Source organism: Dreissena polymorpha, chromosome 6 (genome assembly GCF_020536995.1).
Source record: "Dreissena polymorpha isolate Duluth1 chromosome 6, UMN_Dpol_1.0, whole genome shotgun sequence".
Classification (NCBI taxonomy): Eukaryota; Metazoa; Mollusca; class Bivalvia; order Myida; family Dreissenidae; genus Dreissena; species Dreissena polymorpha.
In genome coordinates this window covers 21750257-21776288 of record NC_068360.1, presented here as the reverse complement: position 1 = coordinate 21776288, position 26032 = coordinate 21750257, and the positions used below count along the sequence as shown (strand labels likewise).

The 26032-nt window shown below is 35.1% G+C and overlaps 1 protein-coding gene across 1 annotated transcript in view; it reads right to left on the bottom strand.

The window, feature by feature from the left end:
- LOC127835495 (uncharacterized) overlaps positions 1-26032 on the bottom strand; it is a 31384-nt gene that overhangs the window by 4404 nt on the left and 948 nt on the right. Inside the window, exons 2-3 of the mRNA XM_052361937.1 lie at positions 1820-2571; positions 131-372 (exon numbers count right to left, since the gene is read on the bottom strand). Coding sequence (XP_052217897.1) covers positions 131-372; positions 1820-2571 — 994 coding nt within the window. The remainder of the gene's footprint in view (positions 1-130; positions 373-1819; positions 2572-26032) is intronic.

Here is a 26032-nt window from a genome sequence, read left to right as displayed (position 1 = left end):
ATTGAAATACTAATCACTAATTACAACAACTAATACATACATGTTCACACTATTCCACTCTGAACACCAGGATGGTGTCGTCCCACTTCTGTCCCACAATGATGGATGATGTGGTGCTGCTGTAGCAGACTGACTCTGGGTACCACACTCCATCTTCCCGTGTAGCAAGAGTAGCCAGCTTACTCTCTCCCTCCCAGCCCACCTGGAGTACAGTGTTGGACCAGGCTCCACAGACCAGCACCTGGCCTGCAGGGGTCACATGTAGACCATATAGGCCCTCTAGTGCTGGGTCTGTACATGTAGCCAGGAGTGTGCCATCCCTGGCCAGGGTGTGAAGCTTGTTCCAGTAGCTGGTGATGTACAGCCTGTCTCCTGTGGGACTCACAGCACACCCCCATACTGCAAAACAGAGTAACATCAAGATATTGAAATACTGTCAATGTTAAATAATCTTATTAAACATACTGCAGTGATATTGTATTACGCATATGTTGCTATAAAGAGGCCTTAACACATCTAAAATATATGCATACATTTCAATGATTCAATAGTTAAGCGTGACAATAAACTTCAGTAGCAGAGCTATTGTGTAAACGTTTGACATGTTGAAATGCGACTGGTGAGTAAGATATAAATTGAAGCAAAATTACACAGTCTATTCGATTGAAAAAATTACACATACAGAAACAATTGCTCAGTTCAATCAACATGTTTATACCATGTTACTATGTGCAGCATGAATAGATTTTCCACACATGTATACATGTGATAACTATGTACTGAAATTAGTGAAATTGACCAAAGCAGACATAATTCATGTGCTGTGTTACAACTTTATTTGTGTTTTTCAAGTGTTTATAACAGGAAAAATAATATTCAAAACAACAGTTATTGACACTTTTCTAGCTAGTTAGATACAAAACCAATTTCAACAGCAAAATGTTTAAATGAACATACTACTATAATTACAATGAAATTAATACATACATTTGAACACTTCATAAAAGAATACAACCACAAGAGTACCTATGCTATAAGGCGTTATGAAATTATTCAATTTAACAAACATATTGTACATGTACAATCATTTAAAAACCACAAAATTAAGACAGGGTCAGAAAGTGTCTCTTTCCCATGAACTCAGTTTCTATTTATAGACATGTCATGTAGTGACAGTCAAAATACTTCATTACTCATGTTTATAAATCAATATTTCTGAATCTAATTGTTTTGGCTATAATGCACTGTAGCATTCAAAGGGCACATAATGAATTATAGAACAAATATTTTATAATACATCAGCGGGTTTTCTGCTATTACATCTGAATTTTATTTTATTTTCATCTCACAAAGTATATAAATGTAATTTATATGATTAAAAAAAAAACAAGATAAAGGCCTAATGGGTCAATATTTGTTGATTAAAAAAATAAATCCCAATTCGGTTCATTGAGTCGATAAAAATTTCCAAATTTTGTCATTGTAGGGATTTAAAATAACACAATTTGACTAGACTCCTTTTCCCACAATGGCTGACAAATCCCTGTACATAATATAAATGTTATCAGGATGGATTCACCATGATTCTTACCTCCATAATGAAAATCTTCATAGAGTCTGCAGATCAGTTTGCCATTCAGTGTGTATTTGTACAGTTCTCGACGAGATGTGACAAAAAGGTCTCCTTGGTGATGTGCAATAAATCTACATCCATGTTGTAACTGAAACTTCCTGCCAGGAACAAGCTTTCCCTGGTTGACAGTGATAAACTGGACCCCATGTATGTTGCTAATATTCACAGCCAGTACTGCAACCTCACTGGGTGTGATCTGACATATATCCTGTGGCTCAGCATTCACATCCCAATGACTCACCACCTTGTACTGCTGGCTCAGAAGCTTGACTCTCTTATTATCCCTGTCTGCAACCAGGACCTGCCCATCAGTCAGAACACATATGCCTATGATACTACATGGATATGAATCACTTGATATTCTCACATTGTGCTTAGCATTACTCTGGACATTAAACGCCTTGCCTGACTTTCCCAGCAGAGTCAGTGCCTGCTGTATTATATGCTTACATTTTATGCTGGCTATAAGGCAGAGCTCCTTATGATCTCCAATTTTCTGAACAATTTCATGGAATTGTGACAAGTCATTGTGAAGACTGGTGCATTTATGAATAGAACTTGTAACTGACCCTTTTATGCTTATAACTTCATCTTTCATCTCGTTAAGTTCCTTCGCAGTAATATTATCGAATTCATTCAAGATAGAAACAACATTCCTACACATCTCTTCGTTTAAATATTGCTCATTTCCGCCTGATGTTCCCACAGAATTATTATCACATTTATCTATATAAGTATTTAAATTGCCACACATTTGCTCTATCATAACTTCCCTATGTTCATTGTATGTTCTCTGCAATGACTGAATGCTGGCCTCCTGACTGATCTGCAGGGTTTTAATTTCCCCCAGGACAGTTTCCAGCTCCACTGACAGCCCCTCTAGGCCTGAGGGCTGCGAGTTGGTCAGCTCCGAAATCTGGGTCACTTCTCTGCACTGGCTGAAATAAACAATTAATACATGTACATACCAAGAAATAGTCAGTGATATTATGTAATGCTTCAAACAAGTATAAAGTGTCAAATAAAAACATACATGGACATTAACGCTTCTTGGGCTTAATATGGGGGTATATAGATTTGCACTTTTCCATCCATCTGTGTGACTTTTCTGTCATATATAATTCAACATGTATCCCTGCAACTTTACAAGAACAGTAACCAGGCATGTGAGCTAATGCGCACCTCTATATGTTGTTTCTGTTGTTTTCATCATAATTGTAGTAATGTCTCATATTTATACATAAATGACATTTTAAAATATGTGTAGAGTGTAAAATAAACAGTATTGCTAGAAGAGGACTAACACTTTACATAAATATTTATCATTGTGTAATTTTACCCACATGCATAGTTTGATATGTCTTTTTTCAACATACCCAGAGTTATGGTCCCTGTTTAGCAAAGAAATCACATTTAAAATTGTGTTGTGAGTAACTCAAAGAGTACAGCTGATAGAGGGATGAACTAATCTTAAAGCATTACCCACCATGTGAAATTATGCACCTTGATATTTTTTTTTATTTTTTATTTTACATAAGAAGAGTTATGTGACAATCTCTTTAACCAAACGATAATATTTTTTCAATTGTGAGAAGCGTTACTCAAATAGAGGGATACTTCTACAGTAACATAATTGTCAGGTTAACGTGTGCAACTCCATATATTTGTTCATAATTGTTTGACATTAGTGCAGTTGTGGGACAAATTGGATTGTAGAGGTATCCATGTACTAAGAATACATTTCTAGTAGTTAATATTGTTTTCAGTTTTAGTATCATTGTACACGTTGACCACACTATCCATAATAACACATGCAAGAAAAGATCATTAATGCTCTTCCATCCCACAAAAAAACAAGCATGACGTATATTTAATGTCTATTCCCAAACTCAGTATGTACAATCTAGCCTGTGATGAAGACGCAATCGTTATATGTTTGAATGGTCAGGTAAGCGAATGCAACTCCTTATGTTTGTTAAAAATGTTCTTTATTATTCTTAAATTATCATCCAGAAACCATTTTACTATTTTAAGTCACTGTGACCTTGACCTTTGACCTAGTGACCTGAAAATCAATAGGGGTCATCTGCCAGTCATGATCGATATACCTATGAAGTTTTATGATCCTAGGCGTAAACTTTCTTGAGTTATCATATGAAAACCATTTTTCTAAGTTGAGTCACCGTGACCTTGACCTTTGACCTAGTTACCTGAAAATCAATAGGGGTCATCTGCGAGTCATGAGCAATGTACCTATGAAATTTCATGATCCTAGGCATAAGTGTTCTTGAGTTATCATCCGGAAACCATTTTACTATTTCAAGTCACCGTGATCTTGACCTTTGACCTTGTGACCTGAAAATCAAAAGGGGTCATCTTCTAGTCATGATCAATGTACCTATGAAGTTAAATGATCCTAGGCCTAAGCGTTCTTGAGTTATCATTCGGAAACCATCTGGTGGACGGACGGACGGACAGACCTACCGAAATGTGCAATGTGGGGGGGGGGGGGGGGAGGGGGGGGGATAAAAATGTGCATGGCTTTAAATCAAAGCATGCTCTAAGTATCATTTGGAAATGATTGGTCAACAAACAGACCAAAGAAAAACTGCAAATTAAAATAACCCCAAATCTTAGAGGAGGTCCTCTATTTCTAAATAAAGTGTCAGTATTAACAATTTAGCCTGCGTTGAGCAGCTTTTGACATGCAACCTGGTCTACTATCTCCTAATAAGTTTATTTGTAATTTAACCAATTGTGATTATTTTGCTTTTGTTGCTGTCACTTGATCTATTCGTGGACAAGAAAAGACGCCATTATAAAAATGTGTTAAAGGAGGATCCAAGAGATTGGCCTACTGTATATTGATTTGTGATATTGACATTTCTTACAGTAGCAAGACTAATGATTTTTTTTTTAATTGGGTAATACACATGTATGAATAATATTTTGCAATTAACTTTATACTACACACAATAAAAACAAGTGTTCTGCGGTCGGAGACATATGCCCACTTATTGTGACAGTGACCTTAACCTTTGACCTAGTGACCCTAATTTCGATAGGGGTCATCTACTGTCCAAGGCAAATGCACATGGGAAATATCAAGCCAATCGGTCGATTTGTTGACGAATTACTGATCAGAAATGCTATTCCTACTTATTGTGCCAGTGACCATGTCCTTTGACCTAGTGACCCCAATTTTGAGAGGGGTCATCTACTGTCCAAGGCCAATGCACATGACAAGTATCAAGCTAATTGGTAAATCAGTTTACCAGTTTTGAATTCCAAACTATTTCACATTTAGTGCGTAACTAATTTCAATAGGGCTCATGTACTGTCCAAGGTCAATGTACATGAAAAGTATCAAGTAGGCTAGTGACCTTGACCATTGACCTAGTTACCTCAATTTTGATAAGGGTCATCTACTGTCCGAGGAAAATGCACATGTGAATAATCAAGTTAATCAGTCAATTTGTTGATGAGATATTGATCATAAACCACTTAATGTGATAGTGACCTTGACCTTTGAACCAGTGACCTCAATTTCTATAGGGGTCATTTTCTGTTCAAGGTCAATGCAAATGTGAAGAATCAAGCCAATTGGTCAATTTGTTGAAGAGTTATTGACCGGAAACGTTTTTCACACTAAGTGTTATAGTAATCTAGACCTTTGACCTAGTGATCCCAATTTCAAAAGGGGTCATGTACTGTCCAAGGCCAATGCAGAAGCGAAGTATCAAGCCAACGGATTAATTTGTTGATGAGTTATTGATTGGAAACCATTTTCACACTAAGTGTAATAGTCACCTTGACCTTTAACCTAGTGACCCCAATAGGGCTAATGTACTTTCCAAGGCCAATGCTTATGTGAAGTATCAAGCTAATCAGTCAAACAAGAGACACATGAGGGCCTGAATTGATCTACTGCTATAAACACTGTGCAAGTTTGGAAAGAATACAATGGAAACTGTGTACTTAATCGCGCAAACAATGCTAATTTTCTCAAATTCAAGGGGAGATTAATGTGTACTTATTTCTCCAATACTGCTCATATTCAATATGGTTCAAGTCCTCATTGATATAAAGCAACTGTGCAAATTAGGAACTAATTGGATGAAAACTTTGGAATTATTGGGTAAACAAGAGTGATTTCAAAATTTTCTCATATTCAAGGGGAAGTCATTCTGGACTTATTGCTTCGATATTGCTTTAAAAAAAAAAGAGTTTGAGTCCTCATTGATACAAAGACACTGTGCAAGTTTGCTAAGAATTGGATGAAACTTATGGACTCATCACATAAAACAAGAGGCCCATGAGGGCCTGAATCGCTCTACGGCTATAAACACTGTGCAAGTATGGAAAGAATAGGATGGAAACTGTGTACTTAATCCCGCAAACATGGAGAATTTTCTCAAAATCAAGGGGAGGTTATTATGTACTTATTTATGCGATACTGCTCATATTCAATACGGTTCAAGTCCTCGTTGATATAAAGATACTGTGCAAAATTAGGAAATAATTGGATGACAACTGTGGAATTAATTGCTTAAACAAGCGGAATTTCAAAATTTTCACATATTAAAGGGGAAGTCATTGTGGACTTATTGCTTGGATATTGCTCTTTTTACAAAAGGGTTTGAGTCCTCATTGATACAAAGACACTGTGCAAGTTTGTTAAGAATTGGATGAAAATTATGGACTTTATCATATAACAAGAGGGCCATGATGGCCCTGTATCGCTCCACTGGTTTTTTGTGCGAAAAAAGCGTGCAATGCGCATGGGTTGAAATGTACCCAAGCAAGTGACTTTCTCTTTTCATCCCTTGTCCCACTGGGCGATTAAAGTTGGAAGGGCGAGCAATTTTATATATGGAAAACGTTACTACAGTGTTAACTAAACAGACTAAAAAGCCCGGGATTTGTTTCACAGGTCATAAAAAATATATTCTTTATTTTATATGTTATAATAAATAGTCCTATAAATTAATAGAATGTGTTTGTTTTTATTTTTCAGTTAATAAAAATGTTTATTATATTCGAAGATGTTGTTGTTGATGTTGTATTAACGTAAACAAAAGACACGTAATCCAATGATCATGAAGCGGGAAATTAGAAAATTGGGAAATTTCCTAGATAGTGGTATTTTATCATGGCCAGTCATCTAAGCATAGCGATATGGTATGTTTTCTATGTGCGCTCCAAGGTATATGAATAGCTTCCTTTTTAGACAAGAGACATTTTCTTATACGGGTGCCTGATTTTCACATTTGGCATACAATATGAATCGCCCAACTTTCGGACTCGGACTGGCTGCGACGTTGGTAGTCTACTAGAACAACCGACCTTCTGCTGCTAGTCACATGGATGTCTTCATAGACCACTCCAGCTTGGCACATATAACTTGACTGTATTAACTGACCTTATGATATGTCACGAATGTTATGATTAGTGACTGGGAAATGATATAGTAATTTTTAAGTAAATAATAACGAACACCCTTAGTAAATATCACTACAGCTTTAATGATTACTATACACGCAAATACTTTGCGAACATACTAGTACTCGTGTTCGTGTACATAATGCATCATCAACATATAGAGTATATCCTGTCTAACAAAGCGTTTATAGCCACTAAACAGTGCATGTATATTGATTCAGGAGTTTGAAATTCTATTCATAAAGTTAATGTAATGGCTAAATAATAAAAATAGACCCCTCCCTTCCTATATAGTCTCTATAGACTATATAGGCTAACTCCTGTGATATTATTATTGTCATATATTGTCTCTTTCGGAGGATATAATTCCAAGCACAATCGAACATTTCCCTAGAACCGCTGATCGTTCAGCTTGGTTACACCAGCACTAATTTAATAAACCAGATAGACACGTAAGGTCTACATCATCGGACATTGTACTAATTAATTAAGCAACATGTATGTTTAAATGCATAAAGTAACGACACAATCGTAAGGTCTACATCATCGGACATTGTACTAATTGATTAAGCAACATGTATGTTTAAATGCATAAAATAACGACACATCTAAACTGCCGTAGACAAACTGATAACTAACTGCTGAGGTCAATCATTATAGCCTTTACTGGGATCTGGTCAGGTTCCAAGCAGTTTGAAGATTTAACAATAATTCTTCTGAATTTAGATAACTTGGAAAAAAACTTAAAACATAAATCTTAAGACATTTTAGCAGACAACATGGAGTTGATTAACACATGTATGACGACACACTGTGATATATGTATAAATATTAGGATGGGAATAAAAAATGGGAAGATTGCACGTTACCGGTATGTAAAAAAGAATGGAAAAGCGTATAATCGTATCGTTGCTAAGCGCCCAATACCTTACACCTTACGCAACACCTAATAATCCTTTTTTATCCTATATATTTCCTTAGTATCGGGAGCTACCGCCCCCAAACCACCGCTTTGTCGATAGTGGTAAACAACTGCGTACCAATAGAGTGCAATCTAGCCTAAAAAACAACAACAACACGCAATGGATCCGACGATGAGCGGAAAGTGTTGAATAATTGTGAATTAAGAGGAAGGTAGTTCACGGTAAGCAGTGTTCGTAGTTTCTTTCACCTGCCTTTTGATAATTATACCATGGGTCGTTGTAGGGTACCCTGTTTTTCCAGTAATTTTACTTGTTTACTGGAAAATGGGCGGGTCCGGCGTCTGCTGCGTTTCATTCCTGTAGTCATTATACTATATAGGGGTATTTTTTATTTAGCCATTAGATTAGCTTTATGGATAGAATTTCAAACTCCTGTGGATTGTCATATATTGAAATAAGGTATCTGATCTATTCTCTGATAGGATGCTAGTAATATTTTTTACTTTTTTGCTACTGAATATTAAAATCACTTATTTCAATGTTGTTAAGTTTATCTTGAACAAATATTGTTTGCAATCTGTTTATAAATCATAAAATAATGACACTCAAAAAAAACAAAAACATATTGTTTGAATTTTCAACCATTTTATCTTTTCAAATTTAATTACCCCCGTTGAGATATATAGTGGGTGTGGGGTGGGGACACATGGCACACAAAGTCCATTGATGAATTTAATCCATTTATTCATGACGTAGACCAATATAGTCTAATGATTTTTTTGCCATAAACGAGTCCTGGGACTGAATGACTGGTAAATGTACGAGTCCAAAAATTAAAAGAACAAGTCCAAACAGTTTAAAAAAAACAACATTAAAGTAACCTGTTACAGAAATGTGTAAAACTGGCCTCTTTACACTTAACGCTGTTGAAAACCCACATACTGATTATTATTACTAATATTGAGATATTCTGCAATCTTCAAAATTAAATTTTGTTAGAAATGTCCATGCATCATTGGGACTCGCATAATTTGAAACTTTGCATCCTCCCTGATTTGTGTGAGTCCAGGACTCGGGCCTCGCATGTAAAAAAATCACTGGTTACCTTGGAACTAATTATGTAAACAACGTCTTTAGACTGGTTTGCCCATATGCAGGAATCTTTTCGATCGTGCTTTTGAACTGATGGTTATCATATTAACGGAAAAAAGCATATAAATTTAATTCCTTTATGGGATGATTAAGTACCAAAAGTCATGCTCTAACTTCCAATAGACCATAATTCGTTATGAAGAGTTTGTTTTCGTTTTGAAAACAGGACTACCGGTTTCAAAGGGACAAGTAGCTTATGACTTAACTCTCTGGTATTTGCAGACACATTTATGCATCTTTGTATAATTGAAAACAATACTCGAAAACCTCATGCTGTGTAATTTTTCCAATTGTCACAAGTTTTTTTGGGGTATAATGATTTACAAAACAACATATACAACATGTTTAATGCACTTACATGCTTTGACTGAAGTAATTGAACAGACATTAATTATAGCATTAACTACTTTGACCTGACTGACCAAATTCTTTGTACCATCTATCTAGCCACAATTTTGGTGTCCATACATGCAAGGGTACTTTAGTTATTGAGTGGTCAACAGCTGAACGCCCTCCCGCCACAAGTGATCACATATTCAACTCGACTTGCCAAAGATGACAAATGTATACAAAGGGGAAGAAAAGTCACACAAAATCTGGGTTATCAGTTTAAAATAGTTTATTTTTAAAAAAGTAATAAGTCAACAGGTTGGAACAATACTTTGGAAAGTTCTCTAAACAATTGCAAAACATTTAGTACAGTTTTGCAGCAAGTTGACAATAAGTGTAAATTAAAGAAACCTACAATCCAAAGGTTAGAATTAAAGTCAACAAGGTCTGTTTGTAAAACATGATTCCCCCTTCCCATATGGGCTGTCAGTGGTAGTGGCAGCCACTGTGTAAATACGTTTTTGTCACTGTGACCTTGACTGTGTACCTATGAAGCTTCATGATCCTAGGCCTAATTATACTTGAGTTATCATCAGGAAACCATTTAACTGTTTTAAGTCACTGTGTCCTTGACCTTTGACCAAGTGACCTAAAAATTAATAGTGGCCATCTGCCAGTCATGATCAACGTACCTATTTAGTTGCATGATCATAGGCGTAAGCATTTTCAAGTGATCATCTGGAAACCAATTACCTTTTTCGAATCATTGCGACCTTGACCTTTGACCAAATGACCTGAAAATTAAAGGGGTCATCTGCCAGACATGATCAATGTACCTATGAAGTTTCATGATCCTAGGCCTAAGCATTCTTCAGTTATCATCTGGAACCATTGCACTATTTCGAGACACTGTGACCTTGACCTTTGACCTAGTGACAGTCATTGAAATTCAAATTTAAATCTACAAGCAAGTCGGGCTTGTACTATGGGAATTTGAACAAGCCCGAGTCAGATTTTACTAGCCCAAACATTTTTGTTAAAAATGCATATAAACATGACATAAAACATCCAAAGAAGCATTCATTTATTCAATCTTTAGAATACAATACAACTCTCTTATTAATTTCATCCTCATCCAAGTTAGCTTCCTAATCATCTTAGCCAGCCTCTTTCCAATTCTGAAATAAGAAGAAATTAATTTCACACGCAGATTTCAATCAAATCACAATTGACCAGTCGCCAACTCCGCCCACATTTTGTCGATCAGCCAATCAGATCGCGAGTTTTCGCACACCCCTCAGCAACGCTTATCTGGCCGCCATTTTGTCCGACAAACAAAGCGTATTGTACATATGGAATGGACGTAATTTTTATGGGTTTACACAGATTTTATATCAAATGAATGATCATTATTGTTCGATCATTATTCAAAATTGAAGGTGCTATACATACTTTATAAAAGGTTATTATTTTATCTTTATTTCTTGAACATATGAACGAGTAATGAGAAAACAAACACAATAAATAGTGTAACCACACCAGTTGTGTGTTCTATAAAACGTGTTATACCGTTTGATGCACAATATTATTAAGCAATTTGGGCAACATAATAATTGCCACACGTGCTTATTAATCTCAGCGTAATTGTCGATGATTAATAAATGACAGTATGTTGCGAGGATCTCAGAATGAATGAACATTAAGGCATTGTTAGGTACTGTACACAAGAAAAGAAATATTTAATTACTTAAATGATTTCCAATTATATATTTATTTTCTATGGATCATAAACAATGGAAATCATTATAAATTGTTAACTTAAATATTGTTTAAACTAAAGTTAAAACAACAAAAAGGTGAATTCAACGAGGCTTAGCTAGCTTAAAGCGACTTCAAGTGTAAAATGTAAGGCTTATAATACAACAACAACATTTTTAATACAACATATATTGATACGGGGAGAAATGTGAAAATTGCAATTAACATATAAGGGCCATCTTGCTATAAATAAACAAATGCATAATATGCTAAATGTATTCAATTTGAATGTTCGTGAACAGCACCGTAATACCAAAATTTCATTTTTTCGATAGTGAAATGTAGCAGGTTCCCATTAAACATAAATGAAATAAAATGCACATTAGATCTGTTAATGAAACCACGAAATTAGGCCTGTATTATATTATGGTTACAATCAAAATTTCATTTATATCTAAATTTAAAAAAATCGGTGTCTTTTTAAAAATAACACAATAAACAAAGATCTAAACAGTTTTAATAAACAAAAAACCCATCATGATATGGACGTGTCATTTGCATTTAATAAAAATATTTTCAAAATTATATATGAATAGCAACCGGATTCACTGCCAGACGGTTTTAATACAAGTTCAAAATCAATATGAAATATTTTTACCACTGATTTTTCATTAACTTCCTATAATATGTATAAGAAACGTTTCTGATAGTTAACTCATTCATTTTGATTACGCCATTTCTCTCTAAAGCATTTATGATTGTATGAAAGTAGTACAAAGCAGTTTAGTTTAGTGCTCTTTAAAAAGAGCATGATACATTGTTAAAAGTATAGTATTTCACTCACGTAATGCACTATAATTGCGATCTGCTTGTCGGAGTTTTCTAATCACTAGACCACGTGACTATGTGGGCGGAGCGATCGATAATTTGGCGACTGGTCAATTATAAATATATACATAAAGTTTAGGTAAAAAATTAGCAGAAATGTATCCCATATATCCATGTGAAAGAGAGAGAAAACCTGAACCACCAGAAAATATATAAGCAATTATGTGCCAGGTTATTCTACAAAAAGCCAGTTGACAAATGCGTCAATCACAGTTACCTCAGATTCGCATTCCTAAACAACGTACGTGAATGACAACTGTTCGGCCATTACTCTCTGTGTCCCGAACGCATTGCAAAACATTTATTTTACATAATAGTAATCCGGGAACCACAAAACCATGCGCTTTATGCGCAGTAATCCAATTATGGGCTGATTGCCCAGCACGTGTGCGCAATGTGTTAAAACATAAGCGGCTGTTGATTTAAGCGGCTCAAAACATTGTTTACAAATATTGAAAATGAAAGTGGAACTCGTTTTCTGTTTAATGAATTGTACAAGCACGTCGGGCTTGTAATATTGGATTTCCTACAAGCCCGAAAGAAAAAATACTAGTTTTTTGCTGCCGGACTAGTGCGAATTTCGAAGACTGTAGTGACCTGAAAATCAGTAGGGGTCATCTGCGAGTCATGATCAATGTACTTATGAAGTTTCATGATCCTAGGCCTAGGCATTCTAGAGTTATCATCCAGAAACCATTTTACAATTTCAAGTCACTGTAACCTTGATCTTTGACCTAATGACCTGAAAATCATAGGAATCATCTGCCAGTCATGATAAATGTATTTATTAGGTTTCATGATCCTAAGCCTAAACGTTCATCCAGAAACCATATGGTGGACGGACCGACCAACATGTGCAAAACAATATACTTCCTCTTCTTCAAAGGGGGCATAATAAATGAAGATTATTATGGAGAAAACTAGATTGTTCTAGTTGAAGCAATAGCAACCTAGATTTTATTGAAAGTGAAACAACAACATGAAAGTGGAGAAATAAGCAGATTTTGCTCAATATAAAAAGCAACCTTTAGCAATATTGACATTGACCAAACAAAAAACCTCATTGTTTTTGTTCTATGGTTATACTTTAAGTGAAAGCTTCATCTTAATCTGTTGTAAAATGTAGGGAGTTGAGCTTGAAAAATTATGATTAAATTTAATCATTGTTTAGCCTTTGTGCCCTTGAGCAAATCATGAAATCCAAAAGTATGCACATAGGAGTTTTCCTCAAGATAAATTATTCCATATCTGTTGTCATTCCAAATTTTATAACCAGAGCGTTCCTTATGATAAATATAATAAAACAAGGATTCTGAGAATGTTAACATAAAATAATAATACTAACCGTTTGGTGAATACAAACAAAACAATACAAATCCTTCATAAACTGTTATATATAAACAATGTTGCCTGAATACAACAAACAGAAATTAGCAAAATGAAGAGCGTGCTTTTACAACTTTTAAAATATTTTAATCCAGCTTTAAGGTACCAGTACATGCAGTTAAGTTATGCATGACAAAGGCATGAGAAAAAAAGAAAAGAAATCGCTCATTACACAAAAAATCTTTCAAAATGTTAAAAAATGTCATTTCTACAAACTCATTCATGTAAGACTGGTTTATGAATTTCCCTGTTGTTTTTAGCAACCTAGAGTTTACTGGCACTAACAGTGTGACAACATTGAAAGGTGTTGCAGATGACAATTAAAACAAGGGACAAAATTGTCACAAAATCAGGTTTTCAATGTAAAAAAAAAAAGAAGCCTGACAAAGGAAGACAATTCAAGCTGAACTGATTGTATATAATGAACTCCCTTTGTTTCAAAATAAATTAATTTTAGTTGTGGCGACCTTGACCTTGGAGATATCGACGTAATTCTTTCGAGCAACACACCATCCAATGATGGTGCACAAATGTGCCAAATGATTTTAAAATCTCACAATGAATGACACAGTTGTGGACCAGAAAGCTCATTTATGGCCATTTTTGACCTTTTAACTCAAAGTGTGACCTTGACCTTGGAGATATCGACAGAATATGTTGCACTACACACTGTCTTACGATGGTGAACAAATGTGCCAAATGATGTTAAAATCTCACAATGAATGACATAATTGTGGCATGGACAAGCTCATTCATTGCCATTTTTGACCTTTGAACTCAAAGTGTGACTTTGACCTTGGAGATATTGACGTAATTCTTTTGTGCAACACATTGTCTAATGATGGTCAACATATGTGCCAAATGATTAAAAAATCTCACAATGAACAACCAAGTTATGGCCCAGACACGCTTGTTCCGCCCGCCCGCATACATTCGCCAATCTAATAACCAGTTTTTCCTTTAGAAAACCTGGTTAATTATAATAAACATTAAGAATTTTCTTTAGTAAGTATGCAATTCTTGAGCAAAACAACTGGGACACCCTCTCTATGAGTTATCACAAACTACGACTTGTCACAAATAAATGTACAAAGTGGGACAAAATTGTCACATGAGCAACCAGGTTTTAAATTTCATATCACATATACGATTAAAAGTAACAAGTCAACAAGAAAGTCCAATAGTATGGTGCCATGAAATTACCACCACATAGGATAGTATTGCATAGACTTGATGAAGTGTAGAAATGAGAAGAATCTATTGACCAAATCAAAGGGCTGTTTGTAAAACATGCATGCCCCACATTTGGGCTGTCAGTTGTAGTGGCAGCCATTGTGTGAATACGTTTTTTGTCACTGTGACCTTGACCTAGGGGTCATCTGCAAGTCATGATCAATGTACCTATGAAGTTTCATAAACATAGGCGTAAGGGTTCTTAAGTTATCATCCTAAAACCATTTTACTATTTCAGGTCACTGTGACCTTGACCTTTGACCTAGTGACCTCAAAATCAATAGGGATCATGTGCAAGTCATGATCAACGTACCTATGAAATTTCATGATCCTAGGCGTAGGCGTCCTCGAGTTATCATCCGAAAACCATTTTACTATTTCAAGTCAGTGTGACCTTGACCTTTGACTTAGTGACCTCAAAATCAATAGGGGTCATCTGCGAGTCATGATCAATGTACCTATGAAATTTCATGATTCTAGGCATATGCGTTCTTGAGTTATCATCCGAAATCCATTTTACTATTTTGGGTCACCTTGACCTTTGACCTAGTGACCTGAAAATCAATAGGGTTCATCTGCCAGTCATGATCAATGTACCTATGAAGTTTCATGATCCTAGGCCTAAGCGTTCTTGAGTTATCATCTGACAACCATTTGGTGGAGGGACATACATACATACATACCGACATGTGCAAAACAATATACCCCCTCTTCTTCGAAGAGGGGCATAATAATGGTTCTATAAAGAAAAGTAGATAGTTCTACTTAAAGCAAAATAAATCTTGACCTTGATCAAAGGGAACAAGACGCTATCAAATTCAGAGAGTCGGTGGGTTTTTGGTCAATATGAAAGCATCCTCAAATAAATTTGACCTAAACACAAAACCTTGTTCTTTATGAACAATGGTTATTATCTTAGTGAAATCATCCAAAGCTGTTGTAACCAAAAAGTTGGACTTATAACATTTTTTTCAAAATTAATATATTTTTAGCTTTTGTGACCTTGACCAAATAATAAAATCCTTAAATATGTGCCGGTGCCCTTGTTGACAATAGGTTTGTAGAAGATTCGTTCAAATCTGTAGAGAAATGTAAAAGTTTCTCCAGGGAAGAAATGTTTCCACACATTGCTGGCATTCACCTATTTTATAACCAAAACTTTTCTTTGGAAAACCTGGTCAAAATTATAAAACAAGCATTTTATGAAAAATAACGTAAACAAGGGCCACATTGGCCCTGAATCGCTCACCTATCACCTCCCATTTTAAAGGAAAAATAATTTCTTATCAACAAAACTACAGCATTAATTGATTTCTGGTAGTTAACCCTTTTCCAAATTGAAAAAGGTTGCAGATGACAAATTAAATTATAATGGAATATGAAGAAACTGATTTAATAGGGTAGGAAGCATTGTGATGAAAGGAGAAAATGCTAATTTCAGCAATTTCTCCTTTTATTTCAATGATTTCCACAGTCACAAACATTTGCAGAAAGAATTAACTGTTCTGGGTTAAGGGTTTATGTGGTCTGCAGCAAAGCCATCAGAAGAGAATCGTGTCAGAGAAACCTGGCCTGTAGCCAGCAAATCCTTTACTCTAATAGCACTATTAATTGGAAAAAAAGAGTACACTATAATTATTTCTAAATCTGCCATCTCAAGGAGATAATTCTGGACTTAATGGTCCGATGTTGCTCATTTTCGACAGGGCTCGGGTTTTCATTGATATGAAGACACTGTGCAAGTTTGGAAAGAATTGGATGAAAAATTTGGACTTAATTGCATAAACACCATTTTCAAGGGGAGGTAATTCTGTACTTCACGGACCAATAATGCTCATTTTTTGTAGGGTTCGTGTCCTTATTGATATAAAGACACTGTGCAAATTTGGAAAGGTTCGGACAAAAAATATGGAAGATTTTTGAAAGTTTTCACAAAATAGGCAAAAACGAATAAACATGCAAAGTTCAACGAGCTCCTGCGGCCATGTTTTTTGACGAATCAAATTTCTTTGAACAATTTTTTCAGGGGAGCCTTCAAAGGTCATCGCTGAGAAATTTTTTGAAAATCTGATGAGCGGTTTTTGACAAGATTTTTTAAGGTTTTTACCATATATGGTCATGGCGGCCATCTTGGTTATGTGATCAAATTTTTTTAACAATTCTTTTGTCCCATGACCTAGGGATGCTCCACATGAAATTTAGTTGAAATTGGCTCAATGGTTTAGTAGAAGATGTTTACAAATTGTTTACAGACAGACAGACAGACGGACGGACGGACGGACGGACACCGGACGGTGAGTGATCACAATAGCTCACCCCGAGCTATCGCTCAGGTGAGCTAAAAAGGTTTGCAATGAAGTGTTGATGACCTCTATTTTTTTGTAGATCAGCATATCTAGGTCAATGTCATCCAGTGCTATGATATTGTAATGATTTTTAGCCAGAAGAGCTTGCGTCATGGCGGGTTTCCGTCTGAAGTGAGTCCTTATGTCGTCTGTTAGACAATACTGTTTTGAAAATGCTTTGATACGTACATGTAGGTCATGGTCTATCCTAGATTCTAGAATGTAACAGCCACATTATACTGCTGGCTATCAAAACAGTTGCATCAACATAAGTTATAACAGTTACAACAACGCCAACAGTAGATTCAAACATACATTAGTATGTGCATTGTTTGCATTGTTTTCCAAGGTTATGTTGGTTGCATGAAAACTTCAGGGTTACATATTCCTGGTAATTAATGATGTTGGCTGGTACTAAGAACTCAACTCCTTTAGTTAATGTTTATAATTTGATGATATATGTTTCCAAAATTCTTGCCTAAACTTTCAGCTAAAAAGGTTGGCTTTTAGATGATCATCACAAATTTGTGTGAGGTTTTTAGTTTCATCACAATAATGAAGAGACGCAGTTTTTCAAGCCAGTTTGCTTTTAAATACGCTAGAAAGGATAACTGCAAGTCAGTCTGCTGTTTGCTAAGCTAGGAACCATAACCACTGCCTGTCTTCACTACCTGCATTACAATTATGCAGACGACGAATGCTAAAAGCGTCTGCTCTACTACTGCAGTGTGTATTTAATCAATAGCGTTTAACAGCTTGTAAGACGACATTGGCCAGTCAAGTGTTTATCATTAAAATCTGTGATATTAGCTGCTTTCATGGAATACGGGGCTTAATGCATGTGAAATAAGATTAGCCTGTGCACACTGATTAGCCTCTGCAATGCGCACAAGCAGTGGTTTTTTTTGCCAGAAATTGCAGCCGATATTCGGCTGCTTCCCAATTGCAAAAAATGACGTTTTTTCCCAAAAATTTGATTAAAATTTGCCAAAAAAAGACAAAATTTTCCCAATAAAGCCAATAAGATTACAATGTAATTGAGCAATAATTTCGAACGAGTGCCGATCGAGTTGCCGAGTCGTCGCCGAACAACAACTGACTTGCCTATTTTTCGCAAATTTAACCGAATACGATTTTACGTTGCTATCCACATCTCTCTCTATATTGCGGAGGATACCGACGATAGTTGATGTATCCCGATTGTAAACGCCTGTTTTTACACACGCCCAAGATGGCGGAAAGCAGACGAGAAATTTGCGATGCGCGGCGAAAATGATAAATAACATTCAAATTAACAACGGATATCATATGGTTATTACGGAATAATTTAATGCGTGTGTCAATTAACGCAAAATATAACGTTTGAGATAAAAACAACAAATATTTATTACAAATCTTCACAGTGAATGTGCATCACGGAAATCAGTGTTGGGAAATTGGAGTTAGTCTACCGTTACTCACAAAGTTAATGCATTTAAGATGAGTATCGTTCGAAAATGGAAAGAGACAAACATGATATAATTTATATGTTAGTGGATCTGTGTAAAATCAGATTCATATGCATATTCTGCTTTATTATGTTTGTCACGCTTTACATTTTACTGAAATAGCATTGAAGTGCAAGATGTTGAAAGGTAAAGAAATGAAATAAATTATTTTAACTCCATATAATACATCATTAACATAGCAAGACCACTAAAGCGTTTTTTTATAAATATGTGTTAAAGTTTTCACCATATGATATTTAATTTAAAAGAATACTGAATTAAATTCTTACTGTTAAAGAGGTTATGATTAAATGGTATATTTAAGAATCTATATAGATTATTGCAAGTTCAATATGAATGTGGAAGGATATTAACTTAACATTGTCTTCATTGTAAGAACACATTAAATTAGTACTTTATAATATAACAATGCTGTCAAACATACTTTAATAATTTTAATTCTGTTCTTATAATCATATTTATAATGTTTCCCAATTTCATGGTTTATCGCGCTATTTTTCCCAATTTCATGGTTTATCGCGCTAATTTTTCCAATCCAAAAGGCACAGGCTGTAAGAAAAAAAAGCCCAAAAAATCACTGACAAGCTAATCAAGGACGATATTTCTGTTTTGATGGTGTTTTTTGTTTAAAGACAGTCTCTGGTACTGTAATTAAAATTACTGCATGTGCATTTAGCCCTGTTTTCCCAAAATGAAGATTAAATTATCTTTTTGATTAATGATTTGAAAAAAACCCACCACATCTCGAACTGTGCTTTAAGACACACTCTTTATAAATGTGAATGGGTTGTGTTCATTTCAAACTTGAGATAAAAAAAGCTATACTATAATTTTTAAAACTAAGTTGCGTCTAAGATTATATAACAGCGAACAAAGTCAGTACCTTCAGCGCTTTGACTATTTGTGCTTTGTACACAGATTAACATGTAAGTTGAAAAACATTAACTTTAAGTTTATTAGTTTGTGTTTAACACATTTGGAAAACAATTATGAGCTATGAGACATTTGCCCTGTCTTTTGTGATACATCACCAGAACTCACTGCTTAGAAAATGCATAATCCTGTAATCCCGTTTTGAATGAAAATACTTCTAGTTCAATTTGTCAGAACTGTCACAGCTTTCATTACTTCTGTGGTAGTTAAAAGTGTTATATAAAGATGACTTTTTTGAACTTAGCCCTTTTTGATGTTAAAAATGTTGAACCACATATGTAATTTATCCATAGGGGTGGAAGGGTTGCTGTTCATCAAATGACCTAGGTTCTTATACCTGAGAAGAGTTACTTTTAGTTTTTCGTTCACATAATTTAGCTGTTAATAAAAATTATGAAATACATTTTTTTTTTAATTAAATATAAACAACAAAAGCTATACAGTGATGGGTACTATTAAAGCCTTTGAAAATAACTTGTCCATTTGTGCTGAAAAATGCTTCAAAATTGATAATACAAGACAGTGATTTCAGTATTATATTCACTAAAGTTGAACTTACACAGCTGGATGGCAGATGAACAAGATGTTGAGATCTTCAAAAAAAAATTCAATTTGGAATTTTAAGGTCTTACTTGGGAAAAACATACTTTGTTTGCAAGTATCTTTAGTTACTTTCCGAGACATTGCAGGATCTAGTTCAGCGGACATTCAGACTGACGGACATGAAGAGGGACATACATACATAAAGATCGGTAGGGTAAACCTATAGTCCCTGTAAGTAAAACTAGTAGCAAAATAAACATATATATGAAACTGTTAAAAGTTCTAAACATCGAGGGCCTAACTTCAGTTGTTGTTTTTTTCAATTTCATGAAGATTGGTTTAAATATTTCCCTTATATAGCAAAATAATGCCAGGTCTAAGCATAAGAACAAAATTGTTAAGGTTTTATTAACTGGTTCTCAATCATAATAATACAGGGTATTTCTTTGCTTTGGTAAATTATACATTATTTTCGTATAGCCTTCAGCTTCACATGTATAAATTAGCATATCGTTCTAGCGACTCGCTCTTTACAGAACCGGTTTAACCGATTGAAAATCATTTAATTGAGCGAATCCTATGACGTCAACAACCACGTTTCTCATAATCGTTTTAGCGCTCGAAGGGACAACATTGTGCACGTTAATTCTATTCTTCTTTTGGACCACGTGTTCGGTTGGTAAGTCTTATTTGGTGATTTTTATTTTATATTGAGTGCGCTTTAGGACGCTGTCCAGAGCTTTGGTTTTGGGAATTGAAATGACCAGCACTCGTGGGGACGATGTCCTCAAACTATCCGACTCGTCGGATACTGAATTTTCTGGTTTCGACATTGTCGATACGCCATACGTTGCTCAAACAATTGATGTTTGTACAGACGAAGTCTGTACCGAAAAACGACATAAAAGTCCGGTGAAAGGGAAAAAGATTATAAAATCCTCTAAAAAATCCAAACCTGAAAGTAAAAAGAAACCTAAACCGGATTCGCAAAAGCCTTCATGTTCGAAAAGTAAAAAACAAACTATGGACTTAAATAATTTGTCTTCTGAAAACCTTTTGGTATTGAAACAAAAGCTTGGTTTAGTTGCCGAGCAATCTGACAGAAGACCATTTTATGACAGACCCAATATTCACGTCTCAATTGATAGAGATGACATTTCGGACAATGAACATATTTCGGATAATGAACACATTTCGGACAATGAACATGGCTCTAGTGTGGCAAGGAAAATTTGTAATGAACTTTTTTCCAATAGTGATTCTGACGAGGAATGGTCGCCTCCCAAAACCAAAGCAATGGAGAAGGGTCAACATATTGCTGATTCCCTTGCTAATATGATTAATTTAGCTTGTAGTACACCTTGTGACATTGAGGGAATTGTTTCTAAATATAAAATTCCTGGGAACCTTGACAAAGCCTGCCCTCCTATTGTTAATGCCGAGGTGTGGCGTATAATGGATAGAAAAGGCCATGCCTCAGATAAGGGGCTGCAAGATGTGCAGGCAATTTTGACTGCTGCTATGGTTCCCATTATCAAGCTGGCAGAAACAGTTAAAAAGTCAAATGTTAAAGTTCAATGCAAGGAATATATTGCAGATGCCCTTACTCTAATGGGTCAAGTGCAATACAATATTTCTGTTAAACGCAGATATGGTATTAGACCACACCTGAATAAAAAGTATGCATCATTATGCAAGGTTAGTATGCCAATCACTACCAAGTTGTTTGGAGATGATGTTACAAAAGACCTGAAAGCCTGTGACTCAATGTTTAATATAGGATCAGGAAAACCATGGTGGAAGTCAAAGACTCTACGTCCAACTCACAGGCCATACAGAGGCAGTTCCAATTATTCAAATTATGGTGGCGCTGGTGTAGGCCGTTTCCAACCATACCCACAGAGAGGCGGGCGACCTTTTCGAAGGGGTCTCTCAGGTGGCAGTTTTCGAGGACGAGGTGGATACGTCCAATCCCCAAGTGGAAAATAGATCGATGGTAGGTAAGACACAGTTCTTTATTGATTCATGGAGAAGATTAACCTCAGATAAATGGGTTTTAGATACTGTCAGTGGTTACAGGATTGTTTTTGATAAACAACCTATTAAAAAAAGAGTGCCTTTGGAAATTCCCTTTATAAGTGAACAGCGTAAGATTGTGGAGGAAGAAATTAAGACCTTGATAGAAATAGGTGCCATTGTTGAAACTATACACGAACCAAATGAGTTTATTTCAACACTGTTTATTGTTCCAAAACCGAACGGGAAATATCGACCTGTTATAAATTTAAAGTTTTTAAATGAGTTTGTTCAATACAATCATTTTAAACAAGAAACCTTTAAGGTGGTTCTTGATTTATTGCAAAAAGATGATTTTTTGACTTCTGTTGATATGGAGCAAGCTTATTTTCATATACCAATACATGCGGAGAGTCAAAAGTTTTTGAAATTTTATTGGAATGGCCATTTATATAAATTTGTGTGTTTGTGTTTTGGTTTAGCATCGGCACCATATGTGTTTACTAAAGTGTTGAAACCAGTCTTTTCATATTTTCGTCAGATTGGGATACGCTGTTCGTACTATATTGATGACTCTTTAACAATGAATAAAGACAAAGAGATTTGCAAAAACAATACTGATACAGTTGTCCATATTCTTACATCACTGGGATTTTCTATCAATGACAAGAAATCTGTTTTAGTTCCCACACAAAGAATAGTGTTTTTTGGGTTTGTAATTGACACTGTACTTTTCAGAGTATTTTTAACAGAAGAAAAGTTGGAGAAAATACGTAAACAAGCTGAAAAGTTGTTAAAAACAAAATTAGTTGTTGTAAGACATTTAGCGTCTTTTATTGGGTTGTTAGTTAATGCATTTAATGCAGTGTTAGAAGCGCCTTTACATTATAGATCTTTAGAAAGAGACAAGCTTACTGGCTTGTGTTCAGACTCAAACTTTGACAATAGTATTCAGTTGTCAATATCATCCAGAAATGACATTATCTGGTGGCTTAACAATGTGCGAGACAAAAATGGTAAAAGCATAAAACCAAAACTCATTTCTTGTCATTGCAAGACTGATGCTTCTCTTCAAGGATGGGGTGGTGTGAATACCCAAAATAATAAATATGCTAATGGCAGATGGACGACAAATGAAATGCAATTATCCATAAATATTTTGGAACTGATGGCAATTTTTAATGTCTTGCAATCCCTTTATTAAGACTATTGTAATGAACATATTGAAATCCAATCAGATAATGTAACCGCCATCAAGTATATTAATGATATGGGTGGAATGACATGCAGTGTTATGGACTCTATAGCCAGGGATGTATGGTATTGGTGTATTAAAAGGGACATATTTATTACAGCCGTTCATATACCAGGTGTCAAAAATGTTGAAGCTGATTTTTATTCCAGAAATTTTTCTGATTCATCAGAATGGATGTTAAAGAAACAGGTTTTTGAAAGAATTTGCTGTCTGTTTTTTACACCGTTGATTGATCTATTTGCATCAAGGTTAAACAAGCAAACCGAGCTATTTGTGTCATGGTTTCAAGAGCCAGGTGCAATATTTGCTAATGCTTTTCATATGTCATGGCATGATACTAAACCATATATTTTTCCACCGTTTTCATTAGTAGGGAAGGTAATCTGCAAAATTAAAGAAGATGCTGTGGACAGAGCAATTGTTATATTTCCTTTATGGCGGACACAACCTTGGTTTCCTTGTTTAATGGAAATTATTTCTGATTTTCCGGTCAGACTTCCAAGACATCGAGACATCCTGACATTACCACACAATGGACAAGTTCACCCGTTGTCAAAGAGACTCGACTTGGTCGCGGCAGTTGTATCGGGGAGGCCCTCCGTTGTAGAGGACTTTCATCAGAGACTACAACCATCATCTTGGCTGCCTGGAGAAGAGGAACTCTCAAACAGTATGATTCTGCATGGCGGAAGTGGATGTCTTGGTGTATGTGCAGGGAAACTTCTCCTTTTAACTCATCTGAAGTAACTGTACTTCAATACTTGGAGCATTTAAGGTCTATTAACAAGTCATACTCTGTGTTGAACACTCATAAATCAATGTTAAACATTACCCTTTTTTGGAAATAAGTGGTGTAAAGACTGTTTTTTAATTCAGAAATTTATGAATGGAGTTTTTCATTCTCGTCCTCCAGTACCTAGATACCAGTTTGTGTGGGATGTTACTCTTGTATTGAATTTTTTAAAGTCTTTGAATCCATTGTGTAATTTATCATTAAAAATGTTAACATTTAAAGTGGTTGCACTTTTGGCATTAGGAAATGCACCTAGAGCTCAAACTTTGATTTCTATGGATTTGTCTTGTATGAAAAAAGAAGGGGCTGTGCTTATTTGTGTGTTTCCTAATTTATTGAAAACTACCAAGTTAGGTAGACCTTATGTTATGAAGATTGAACATTTTAAGGATGAAAAATTATGCATTTTGCATTCTTTGTTGTTTTATATTAGAGTTACGAAACCACTTAGGAAATCTTCAAAATTGTTCATTTCTTATGTGACTTATAAAGCAGTTACATCTAGTACTATTGCTAGATGGCTAAAGAGTGTGTTGGACCTTTCAGGTATAAACACTGATTATTTTAAAGCACATTCATTTCGAAGTGCCTCTACATCAGCTGCATATGCAAAAGGTTGTAGACTTAAAGACATCTTAAGTACAGCTGATTGGACATAAGATAAGAATTTTAAAAAGTTCTATTTGAGGGAGTCTGTTGATTCAAAAAGTTTTGTAAACAGCGTGTTTTCAAAGTAACGTTTAATTAAATATTAGGACGGGATTTTTCTCTGTTTATGAATACTTCATCATTATGACATTGTTACAGTAATGTCAATAATTGTGGTTGTTAGGCTACATATGTTCATTTTCTTATTGAATTTGTTGATATTTACATGTATCCTACAAATTTGATATTCAATGAAATTAGGGAAAATAAATGTATTTTTCTTGCATATGGTATTGCTCAGTGTTGGTTTAGATTTGTTCTTTTTTTAACTGAGTATATGTTCTAATTGTTATTTATGCAGGCGTTTTTTGTCTTTAAAGATGCTAATTTATACATGTGAAGCTGAAGGCTATACGAAAATAATGTCCCCTCATCCAAGCTTTAGTGAGGGATGAAGGGGCATTATTGGAGTATAGCCGGAGGCTGAGCATGTATAAACCCAACCCTTTTACATATTTTATGAAGATTGTTTTTTAATCCCATATGTATTGGATTCCCTCCCATGATACGGGTATTCACAAAAAACGCCTAACTTTAAACTTATGAGAAATGTGGTTGTTGACGTCATAGGGTTCGCTCAATTAAATGATTTTCAATCGGTTAAACCGGTTCTGTAAAGAGCGAGTCGCTAGAACGATATGCTAATTTATACATGCTCAGCCTCCGGCTATACTCCAATAATGCCCCTTCATCCCTCACTAAAGCTTGGATGAGGGGACATTTTATATCATCAGCAATCAGAAAATTAATATTTCTTTTATATGATAAAATATGACATTTCTGCAGTGAAATAACAGCAGTGAAAATAAACAAACTGTTATTTTCACCGGTGAAAATAACACATTTTCGAAACTACGGATTATCATATCAAGATTTACTTCAAGATTTATATATATTTTTTATGATCACAAGTGAAAAAATTAAAAACAAAATTCCATCAAATCCAACAAATTTTCTTTTTATTTTATGTTTTTTTCACTGTTTATTTACATTTTAAAGAGCTTAACTAGAGAATTTCGCTGGAATAGTGACGTCATTTCGTCGAAAAAATGACATCATTTTGTTCATTGAATTGGATTGAGGCACGCCACAGGAGAAAATGGTAACTTTTCAGCGAAAGGGAAACAGCTGTTAATTATTTTCTTGAAAAAGGGGCATAAAAGAAACAGAAGATTTGCGCCACTCG